This window comes from Phycodurus eques, chromosome 1 (genome assembly GCF_024500275.1).
Source record: "Phycodurus eques isolate BA_2022a chromosome 1, UOR_Pequ_1.1, whole genome shotgun sequence".
In the NCBI taxonomy this organism is placed as follows: Eukaryota; Metazoa; Chordata; class Actinopteri; order Syngnathiformes; family Syngnathidae; genus Phycodurus; species Phycodurus eques.
In genome coordinates this window covers 25,357,193-25,369,370 of record NC_084525.1, presented here as the reverse complement: position 1 = coordinate 25,369,370, position 12,178 = coordinate 25,357,193, and the positions used below count along the sequence as shown (strand labels likewise).

At 47.4% G+C, this 12,178-nt stretch overlaps 1 protein-coding gene across 1 annotated transcript in view; it reads right to left on the bottom strand.

The window, feature by feature from the left end:
* cpne5a (copine Va) overlaps nucleotides 1-3,561 on the bottom strand; it is a 119,891-nt gene extending 116,330 nt beyond the window's left edge. The window contains exon 1 of the mRNA XM_061695065.1: nucleotides 3,317-3,561. Within this exon, the coding sequence (XP_061551049.1) occupies nucleotides 3,317-3,429 (113 nt within the window). The 5' untranslated portion in view covers nucleotides 3,430-3,561. The remainder of the gene's footprint in view (nucleotides 1-3,316) is intronic.
* Between the last annotated feature and the right edge of the window lie 8,617 nt (nucleotides 3,562-12,178).

Sequence of the window (12,178 nt, the reverse complement as noted above, 5' to 3'; positions counted from 1 at the left end):
CTTCATTCTTCAGGGTGTGTAGATGGTAGTCCTTACTCTGTTCCTTTCGTCGTTGTTTATATTTTTAGTTTTAGGTTTTTGAGGTTATCATCTACTCCATAAATTATAGTCCAAAAGAGCATCAAATTAATCTTTTAATGTTATTTTTTCTCACCAGGTTACAGGAAATTTGTGTTGTCTGGCTCTGCACGGCGCGCATGAACTGGGCCGGTTTGTCCATGACTCCGGGGCCACTTTTTCCCCCAAGTCCGCTGCTGCAAACTAAAAGCCTTAGAATTTGGCCAAAATGGCTGCTTAACCCTGAGATGCTCAAGTGGGTTAAAAATGACCAGGAGATATCTTTTTCTTCTAATAACTTTATTCACCCTTGGAACTGCTGCGTGGGTAACTCAACGTCTTCCTAAAGTTGGACCGACACAGTTAGTGGTTATTGTAAACTAGCTGGGCGGGGTTATGAATGTTACCCTGGGTTTTGATAGTATACCCCAAAATGGGTTAAATGTGATTTTGCTGTTGGGTTAATACAATGTGACCCAAAAGTTTAAAATATCCATCCATCAATTATCTCTACTGCTTATCCTCACTTTTTGGGAAAGTAGGAGGAAACTGGAATACCCAGATAAAACCCACATAGGCACGGGGAAAATACACAAACTCCACACAGGAAGACCGGAGCCCAGATTTGAACCAATGACCTATGTACTGTGAGACCGAGGTTTTAATCAATCGTCCACTGTGCCGCTGGTCTAAAATATAATTATATGATGTTATGTTGGTCGAAACGTCATCATACTGAAGCCACTCTTTCTTCTGGAAAAGTGTTTACTCGTTAGCATTAATAACATAGTAAATAAAATAGTCCAGTCCAAAGCAGGTCCCAGTCCCAGGTGAATGAAAAAGTGGGAATCAGAAACAAAAATGGCGAATTTGAGAAGATGGGTGTTTTCCAACCCAATAGTGGTGTGCCTTTAACCCAGTGTGGATGATCAAACACAAATCTAACAGCCTATACCAATAGTTGGGTTATGAAATCAATGCATTTTGTTTTATGTTGTGAGCGGAGCATCACTTGCCCAACAGATGGTTTAATAATTTAATCCAATGTTTGGTAAAACTGACCCGACTTCTTTCCCAATAGGGTCAACCCAACAGTTGAATTACAAAAGTCTTTCAGCTATGATTGTACCGGTTGGTCCAGTTTTTTAATTATGTTAAAGGCACTGGAGAGAGCCTCATTATGTTGTTGCAATACACCAGAGGGATCTGTAAGCTGAAGTACCAGGATGAGGCAGCCATTTTGCATTCACACAACAGCAGACAGCAAAATAAATGGTGTTCTTTCTGAGATATGGATGAATACATATGGATTGGAGGACATCCCTCGGTATATCATACTGATGATGCATCCATCAGTATAATGAAGTCCTCCAAGTCCGCAGAGATTCACAGTTTGGATTCATTGGCAACTATACGCTATGTTAGAAAATAAAAGCTGATGCGTTCCAGAGCGTGGTGGATCACAAGTGGTGGATGAAGATGCAACAAAGAAAAAAACCTGAGGTAATCACATTCTACAGCCACACAAAAGGGGTAGAGGCCCGGGACCAGATGGTTGCCACCTGGACCTGCGAGCGACAGACACAGAAGCGGTGCATGGTGCTGTGGCACAACATCCTTGACATCGTCATCCTCAATGCCTATTTCACAGCCGATCGGCTCTTTTTCTAATGAGCTTTCAATGGAGATCGTCACACCACACATGAGAAGGCGTGTGGAAGGTTGTCCACAACTGTAAACGCCGCAACTGAGAAGCACAGTGTTTCTGCCTGCAACAACTGTCTTAGGTGACAAACAATGGAGAGGAACTGTCGGGACGTTACAACACACACAAATGCATGCGCACACACTGACCATGCAGGTTTTCCACAGGGCAATTCAATCAAAGTTAGGAGGCCACACCGGTAAGCGGTGGAATCCCAAGATGAACAACAAGACGGAGACGGGGGCAGGTGTGACACTAATTCTCTGCTCCTTTCTTGCGTGTCTCTCTCATACATGAAATTAAACTCATCCATTATATATCGCTGAATGAATAATGAAATCGTCGTCGTCGCCCAGCGAGTACACCTAGCTAAAATGTCTTAAACGCCAAGCCATGCGAGGATGGAGAGCAGCAGGCGCAGGCAGGCAGCCCTGCCCCACCCTGAGCGAGCAGCATGCAAGATCGTATTTGGAGGAGGGGTCTTTGCAGAGCCTGAATTAAAAATGAGAGATGGACAATTTGAGTGCTTGAGCTTGTGTGACAAATGATTCCCAGGCCTGTGAAGCACTTGCACCCAAAGGGTGAGGGTGGCAGCAGAGTGAGAGGCAAGAGGTGACCCGGAGTGAGGCAACGAAACTCCGACACGGTCGATATCAACAACACTCACGCACGCACGCACACACACACACACACACACACACACACACACACACACGTTATATAACATAATGCTAAAATTGATGACATAAAAATGATATTTAATGTTGCAATCAAATCTTCCAAAGGCTGAACTTTATGACCAAAAATGATGAAATATTGCAGTCAATTAAATGCTCAAATTGGACACACAATTGATGTAATATTGCAATTAAATCTCGGAGATGGTAAAATGTATGCCCACATTTTTTTTAATATTGCAATCAAATGTTGGAAATTCAAACAATTAAGACAAGAGATGAAATATTGCACTCAAATATTGGAGATGTTAAAATCAGTGGCATCCCAACATGGCGACAAGGGGTCATTATAGATTGAATTTTTCCCACTTGCAATAACGTTTTTCGCAAGTGAATTCCTTTTGTCAACGCTGGGGATGGGGCTGGGTTGGGATGCCCACCCAAACATGTGGATGGGCACCACCAGCCCACCTCCCACCCCCACCGGTCCTTTGCACGCTACTGGCTAAAATGTTTGACAAGAATGATTAAAGATTGCAAACAAATATCGGAAATACACATATAGTTGGGGGGGTTAATAAATAATATATATATTTTTTTTAGTTAATATATAATAAATATATATAATACATTTATTATATATTTATTAATATAATATATAATATATATAATATATATTGCAACCAAATGTTGGAAATGCTCAAATATGTGAAAACAATCATGAAAACATTGCAATCAAATGCTGAAACAACACAATCATCACCTGAGCATCATCAAATGCAAATAGTTTCCCCGATGGCAGCGCGTCCTATTGCTTTTATGAAATGTGTTCCAGTCATTTTAACGTCCGTTTGATTGGTCGCATGCATTCGCTCACCTGCAGGAGACGGTGATCTCCACTTTGGTAGCCGGGATGCTCCCGCTGTTGGGGTCCAAGTCACACACCGTCGTCGCTGTGGACTCCACTTTATCCATCACGTCACCCTCCATGCTGCCGGGAAAGCCAGCCCAGGCGGAGTGGTGAGATCCGGTGCTCCGGTACAGGGGAGCCTTCTGAGTGCTGTCCGCGGAAGAAAGAGCTTGAAAAGTTGACGGCTGCAGCTGGCTCACATCGGCCTCCAGGACTCCACGGCAGGCGACGAATGCGAGGTGCGCCGGCGGTGGAGCGCAAACTGCGAACTCCACCCACCTCCTCTTTCTCCTCCGTCGCCGCCTCCTCCTGTTGTGAGTGCATTCCCCTACACGCACGCATGCAGGGGCACATCCAAGCTATCGATCCGCTCGCACGGGGGCTTCAAATTGGCTTGAACAGAAAACAAGTAAGTGAAGACTTCAATTCAGTTGGGAATTTCTGTGGTTCTGACAAAGATGAAAATGTTCCCCGATCTAAGCGTCTAAAATCAAACGTTCGTAGGATCCGTCTACAATAGAAGCCCAGATGTCCTATATATATATATATATATATATATATATATATATATATATATATATATATATATATATATATATATATAATTGTTTTCTGTGAAGTTTGAAGTAATTCCAGGAATACGGTTTCTCTCAATTTGACCAGGGTAAAGAAATGGCCAATTTAAACATCACATTTTCGTGCTTAAATACTGCTTCATTTTCATAAGTAGAGCTCTCTGTTGTATTGTGTTAAAAAGTTTCAACAGACCACAAAGCGTATTCCACAATGCAAGCTTTTATTAACAACTAAAGGCAATTAACAAGCCCCCCCGGCCTGCTCGGCAAAACTCGGAAACATTGGGACAACGTTGGCGTAATAATACATTCTGTTAAAAGTTGTCGCTTCACACTAAAAGCCCACCAGTATAATAATAGTTACACCACACTTGCTTTGTCTCTTTTATTTTGAAGCCCTGAATTTGACAGGATGATTTTGAATGAATACGTCACTGATGGTGTAGTGGAACACTCGCCAGACTTTAGTGCGGGCAGCGTGGTTTCAGCTCCCACTCAGTGATGGTGCGAATGGTTGTCCGTGTCTATATGTGCCCTGCGACTGACTGGTGACCAGTTCAAGGTGTAGTGCGCCTTTCGCCCAAATTCAGCTGGGATAGACTCCAGCGCCCCATGACCCTAACCAGGATAAGCGGTGTTGAAAATGGATGGATGGATGGATTTTGAATGAATTTGACAACTACTGCAAATGAGGCTAGATGTGCACGAGCGTTGCCATTTAGAACTGGTGGGATGTATCAACACACATTACTTACTCGTGTGCGTACGACAAAATCTAAATTCAGATTTTGTTTTGAACTGATACACATTCTAAATGTAAGTCCTACGAATGAACTTAGAACCTGTTCTACACACCTTTTGATAAATGAGGCCCCAGGAAATGGCCAAAGATCCAGCCTACTGGTTGTCAGTCTATCTGTCACAGATGAAGATTTGTGTGGTGGAGTTGGTGGCAAACGTGGAGGACCAGAGTTCAGGGAAGCAGAGAGGAAAGGAGGGAGTGCAGGTGTCTCAAAAAAAGGATTTAGTTTTAAAAACAAAAAGTGGACGAGAAGTGAGTGCCTGGAGGGAGCTGATTGGTTGACACAAGGAACAGGCTGAGGAGAACAGGTGGAAACAAAAACCTAAAGAGCAGACATGACATGAACAAGAGACACAGGAAAACAAGACGTAAACTGAAATTAAAGTAAATATAATCTTAACAACAAAAGCATAGATCAGGAAACGAACGAAATCCAGGCTCACCATTGGCCCAGCATAATGTGAGGCAGGGATAAGGTCTGACGCACTCCATGAGACCAATCTGCCAATTTCACCAGGGCAAAAAATGTGCTGTAGAAATATCCGGTTGTTGATCTTTGGGGTATTTTGACGAAAGCGGGAATCATATACATTTATGATAGTAGGACATTTGTGAACTCATTTAAATTATGGCAAAATTGCACTATATGGTTAGCATATAGTTAGTTAAGTTAGCATTTTAGCAGTGTAACTTTGACACCACAGGAGAGGTGTCCTGGCTGGTCCAGCAAGATTTTAGACTGGAGATTCCCAAACTGCAAGCACCCTCCAGGGGCTTGTGTGGTTAAAAGTGTATTCACATTGTAATTACATAGCAATTTTTGGGAGGTTTTTACAGCATCTTCTACATATTGTTTACACAGTTTATATACCTTAGACAATAGAACATGCAGTGGTGCCTTGAGATCAGCTTTCGCTGTTTGTAATGTGTTTTTAAAAAGGAAAAAAGCACTCTATGATATTGTACATGATAAAAAATCCTAGAAATAACATCCATCCATCCATCCCTCCATTTTGTACCGCTTATCTGAGGTCGGGTCGCGGGGGCAGTAGCTTTAGCAGGGACGCCCAGACTTCCCTCTCCCCAGCCACTTCATCCATCTCTTCCTGGGGGATCCCAAGGCATGCCCAGGCCAGCCGAAGGATGTAGTCTCTCCAACGTCTCCTGGGTCATCCCCGGGGTCTCCTCCCGGTGGGACATGCCCGGGGAGGCGTCGGGAGACATCCGAATCAGATGCCCCAGCCACCTCATCTAGCTCCTCTCGATGTGAAGGAGCAGCGGCTCTACTCTGAGATCCTCCCGGATGACCGAGCTTCTCACCCTATCTCTAAGGGAGAGCCCGGACACCCTGCGGAGGAAACTCATTTCGGCCGCTTGTATCCGGGATCTTATTCTTTTGGTCACGACCCACAGCTCGTGACCATAGGTGAGGGTAGGAACGTAGATCGACCGGTAAATCGAGAGCTTCGCCTTTCGGCTTAGCTCCTTCTTTACCACAACGGAGTGATACAAAGTCCGCATCACTGCAGACGCTGCACCGATCCGCCTGTCGATCTCCCGTTCCATTCTTCCCTCACTCGTGAACAAGACCCCAAGATACTTGAACTCCTGCACTTGGGGCAGGATCTCATCCCCGACCTGGAGAGGGCACACCACCCTTTTCCGACTGAGGACCATGGTCTCAGATTTGGAGGTGCTGATTCTCATCCCAGCTGATTCACACTCGGCTGTGAACTACTCCAGTGAGAGTTGGAGGTCACGGCTTGATGAAGCCAACAGAACCACATCATCTGCAAAAAGCAGAGATGCAATACTGAGGCCCTCTCTACGCCTCGGCTGCGCTTAGAAATTCTGTCCATAAAGGTTATGAACAGAATCGGTGACAAAGAGCAGAAATAACATAATTAAATAAAATGTAAAGCATTAAACAGATTGTGCATCATTGTTAATGCTAACCACGTACATGACACTTGTGGTCTACAGTGATTCATGGGTTTACTGTAACTGCTGCTGCTGCTGTGTTGATTCACATAGAAATGCTGCACACGTAAAACAGGAGTAACTTAGCAATTCTCTGGTATCATATCCCCCACATCACACAGTACACACCGTGAGATAATAATAATATAAAAAAGAACAATTTATGGAGAGAGTCACTGATGGTGTCGTGGTACAATCGCCTGACTTTGGTGCAGGCAGCGTGGGTTCAGTTCCCACTCAGTGACGGTGTGAATGTGAGTGCGAATGGTTGTCCATGTCTATATGTGCCCTGCGACTGACTGGCGACCAGTTCAGGGTGTAGTCTGCCTTTCGCCCGAAGCCAGCTGGGATAGGCTCCAGGGTCCCACGACCCTAACCAGGATAAGCGGTGTTGAAATGGATGGATGAATTTATGGAGAACTGTCATGCATGGCGGAATCATCAACTTTCATAGTCTGATAATCTTCGACGTCTGATTGCAGTGCAAAAGAAAAAAAAGCCAGCCCAATACAATGACATGAAACCAAGTGAGTGAGTGAGACGCAGAAAGCGAAAGACACATAACAGTGTGCGTGTGTGTGTGTGTGTGTGTGTGTATATGTGTGTGCTTGTGAGAGAGTGAAACAGTGTGTCTGTGTTAGTGAGAGTGAGTGAGTGAGTGCTTCACTGCATCTCTCATATCCTGACAGCGCAAATCCTTGCTAATCCAAATAGCTCATCAATAGCAGAAGGATTTTTAAACCATACAGTAAAAAAAGACAGCAATAGTTCATCTTATTTTATTGAGCTAGGAAGATTATGATATATATTTCTAGTTGCCAGGGATACCACTCATTTCTAAGCAGGTCAGTGCTCATTGTTATTCTTCCCACAAATACATTTCCTATTGTGGGGCCTCAACATGTCTGGAAACTCATTTTGCCATGAAAAGGGGGGTGTAAGGTCCAGTTCTTTGCTGCTTTCAGACTTAATTATTATTCTACTTATATGAATTATAATATGTGATTGGCATAATCTTCATTACCTTGTGAGAAACACACACACTGTCATCTTTAATTATTAAATACCTTTCAAAGAAGCACTTGGCATTTTAACACAGCTTTTAGTGTCATGTACTGCCCGGCAGTACCATTTTTGGAACCTGGATGGCGCTTTGCACCCTTTCGTCCTCTCTCTGCCCCCTCCCCTCTCTTTCAGCACCTTCCTCAAGCCGCGCACCTGTCACCAATCAGCCCTCGAGTCACTACCTGCATATAAGCCTACCTGTTCCCAGAAATCCTCGCCAAAGTATTGTAGTTACTTCCAGCGGTACCACGGCCCACTTGTCTCACGTAAGCCACTCGATTCCTCATTCCCTTTTTGACTCCTGTGTCTCTCCTTGTTCTCAGTGTTTTCCCCTGTGATTCTGATCTACGTCATTCCTCACCAAGACTCTACACTCCCTTGCGCAACAGGTCTCCCTCCTATGTCAAAAGATGCAATCCGTTCAACCCCCCCTTAAGTACCCGTTCTGAATCCGTAGTCTCCGAGCCACCCTGCTTGCCTCACAAAGAACCTCATGTACCGCCACCCGAACCCTACTCTGGGGACTTAGGTGCTTGTAGCCAATTCCTTCTCAACTGCACCCTAGTTTTCAACCTTCAACCATACAGTTATCCCACCAAACAATCCAAAGTAGCCTATGTCACTAACCTCCGCCGCGGCAAAGCAGCAGAATGGTCCACTTCCTTATGGCAAAACTCCTCCCCGGTACTCCATTCATACGATTCCTTTTCCGCCGAACTCCGTAAAGTATTCAATCACCCCGTTCAGGCCAAAGAAGCCACCCGTCGCCTCCTCAAGCTCACTCAGGGCGCTAAATACGGAGCGCAATACTCCATTGAGTTCTGTATATTTGCAGGTGAATTCTGGTGGGATGATGCTGCGCTTAGGGAGATTTTTTCAAACGGCCTCTCCAAACAACTCAAAGAGGAGCTCACGGTCCGGGACGAGCACTCCTCTCTCGAGGATCTCATCGCCCTTTCCATCCGTCTGGATAACAGACTGCGAGAGAGAGTACAAGAGAGTGGGGTCCGCTCCCGCAAAACCCCAAACTGTCAGCTTCTCACTCGCCTCCTGCACCGTCTACTACACTTTAATTACTCCCCGTAGCACCCGATGAGCCCATGTAAATTGGTAAAACACGCTTAGATCCACAGGAACGTCAGCGTCATGTCATCCAGCGGCTGTGCATCTATTGCGGTCAATCAGGTCATTTCATTTCCTCTTGCCCCCTCTGACCAAAAGACTAGGATCACCGCGATCCAAGAGCGTCGTGGTGAGCCAAACCTCCATTCCCTCGAGCTCTCCCTCCCACATGACCGTTCCCGCTTGCATTATAGTCTCTGCTCATAAGACCCTCATTACTGCCCTTATCTATCTGGTGCCGACAATTTTATTCATGAAGATATTATTCACCAGCTCCAAATCCCTCTCCAACCACTTCTGTCCCCCCAAAAAAGTCACAGCCCTGGATGGCCGAGTCATTTCCCCTATCACCCACCAAACCGTGCCAATCACGCTCCTTATTTCTGGTAATCACCGTGAGAACATTTCACTCTTTGTCATTCCTTCCCCTGAGACTGCCTTAGTTCTTGGAATTCCCTGGGTAAGAGTATCATGACCTCTCCCCAGTATTCAGCAAGGACTCTCTCTACCCCTCCACCGCCTGTACGACTGTGCCATTGACCTCTTGCCGGGAGCTCCACTTCCCACCAGCCGACTGTTCAATCTCTCCCATCCGGAGAAAAAAGATATGGAGGATTACATCAGAGACACCCTGGCTGATGGAATCATACGCCCCTCCTCGTCTCAGGTCGGGGCTGGGGTTTTTTTTGTGGAGAAAAAAGACGCCACTCTCCGCTCCTGCATAGACTACTGAGGACTCAACGACATAACCATAAAAAAACAAGTCACCGCTACCCCTGATCGACCCATCCTTTGAACCCCTCTGCGAAGCTCAGATTTTGACCAAATTGGACCTCCGAAACGCCGACCACCTCATCCGAGAGGGAGATGAAAGGAAGACCGCCTTCAATACCCCTCTCGGGTATTTCGAGTACCTGGTCATGCTGTTCGGCTTAAAAAAACGTCCCTGCAGTTTTCCAATAATTTATCCATGACGTCCTCCGTGACATACTCAACCGTTTCGTATTTATGTACCTTGATGACATTCTCATTTTCTTGCTCCCCTGAAGAACACCGCATGCATGTGCGCAAAGTCCTCCAGCACCTCCTCGAGAATCGTCTGTTTGTCAAACGTCAGAAATGCGAATTCCACCTCTCAATAAAGGGGCAGGATCGGGCCCAGGGGTCCACCCGAGAGTAGCCCAGCGGACGGGTACCCAGGGTGGTCCGCCGGCCCCACCGAGGCGCCCTGACAACCGGTCACCCAGTGGGAGCTGCAGGGACCCAATGTCACCCCTCGAGCCAACCCAACCCACCACACCAACCGCCCCGCCACCCCACCACGCCCAGGAGAGCCTGACTCTCCCCCCAACCCACAGGGCCCGCGATGCAGCCAGTCCCCGCCCAGCCCGAGAGCGGGAGAGTGTCCCTTGTTTGTTGGAAAGGAGGGCGGATAGGGGCAACCGACAAGGGAACTCAAAGAGCAGCCGCGGGCCATGAGGGTCACCCAAAACACCAAGCAGTCATCCAGCCCGGGGGGCCCGGCCTCAGAATCACCGCCATGCAAGTAAGTGAGACCCCCCTCCCCCGTTACTATGACTGCCTTCCTTGACTGGCAGTTATTGGCCCTTCCCCATGTATCAGTGCACCCACGACCCACCAATGTGGTGCATTAAAACATGGGGAGTGTGTCTGATGCATTTAAAATCCAGGGGGGGCAGGCAGGGTGGAGGGGCAGGGCGCACAGACTGGGAAACAGCACAGATGTGCTGAAACCCGATCAGACACCCACACCCTCCCGATCCCGAACCCTTTGATATGTGTATGTGCCCAGATGTGATTAGTGAGAAAAATATATACAGTGAATGGTGTGAGTGTGTGGTAAGTGAGTGATGAAGAGGCATGGCTCCTGCATGTCAGGCCCATTAGGACGGACAACCACCAATGAAGAGGGCCATCCCACCCAGACCCGCAGCATCACCCACGCCCCTCCCCGCACACACACACTCCCGCCAGCACCCACTACCCACCCCTGAGGTGGACCCCCCCCCGCCCCCCTCCAAACCAGGAAGGGAAAAGAACCCCATAGCAGGCCCCACAGCCTGCAGGGGACCGCCACGGGAAGAGGAAGAGGCGACCGCAGTGGGACGCAATGAACGGAGAGAAGAGGAGGAAGCAGGGGGATCCACCGCCCCCACCAGCAGCCAGAGCGGGGGACCCAGGCGGCTGGCCCTAGCACCCTCGGAACATGGGCGAGTCACCATCACACCACCATTACTCCCCAGGAGGTCGCCCCAGTGGTCCCCCCCCCCCCCCCCACCTCTGTGATCAGGAAGGAGTGAAAAAAAGTCCTGCCCCCACAGAACAGCAAACACAGGGACAAGAGGAGAAGATCCCCACAGCATGCATGTCTTTTCACAATCCAAACCGATCTAAAATGTGTGAAACGAAAAAGAAAAAAGAAAAACTAATAAAATAATAATAATAAAACAACAACCTCAACAACAAAGAATATAGAATTCCATTGTTTACTTTCACACTTATGAAAATAGTCTATTGTCAAATGTCAAACGGCACCCTACTCAGGCAAAGGAATCAAGAGCTGTCCCCTTGCAGCGGGACCCCACGACCCAGAAACTACACCCCTGTGCTTTTTTTCCCCATTGCCTATCCCCTGCGGAGAGGAATTATGATGTCGGCAACCGAGAGATGCTGGCCATAATATGGGTCCTGGAGGAATGGAGGCACCGGCTGGAGGGGACTGAACATCCATCCATCCATCCATTTTCCGAGTCGCTTCTCCTCACTACGGTTGTGGGCGTGCTGGAGCCTATCCCAGCTGTCATCGGGCAGGAGGCGGGGTACACCCTGAACTGGTTGCCAGCCAATCGCAGGGCACATGCAAACAAACAACCATTCGCACTCACATCCACACCTACGGGCAATTTAGAGTCTCCAATTCATGCATGTTTTTGGGATGTGGGAGGAAACCGGAGTGCCCGGAGAAAACTCATGCAGGCACGGGGAGAACATGCAAACTCCACACAGGCGGGACCGGGGATTGAACACTGGTCCTCAGAACTGTGAGGCAGACGCTCTAACCAGGACTGAACAGCCATTTATCATTTGGACAGACCACAAAAACCTTGCTTAGCTCCGTACCGCTAACCGTCTCAACCCTCGACAAGTTCGCTGGGTACTATTCGTGAGCAGGTTCAATTTCAGTCTCTCCGGAATTCTGCAAGGCGGTGGGCGTAGCAGCCATCTTATCCTCAGGATATCATCCGCAAACCAACAGCCAGATGG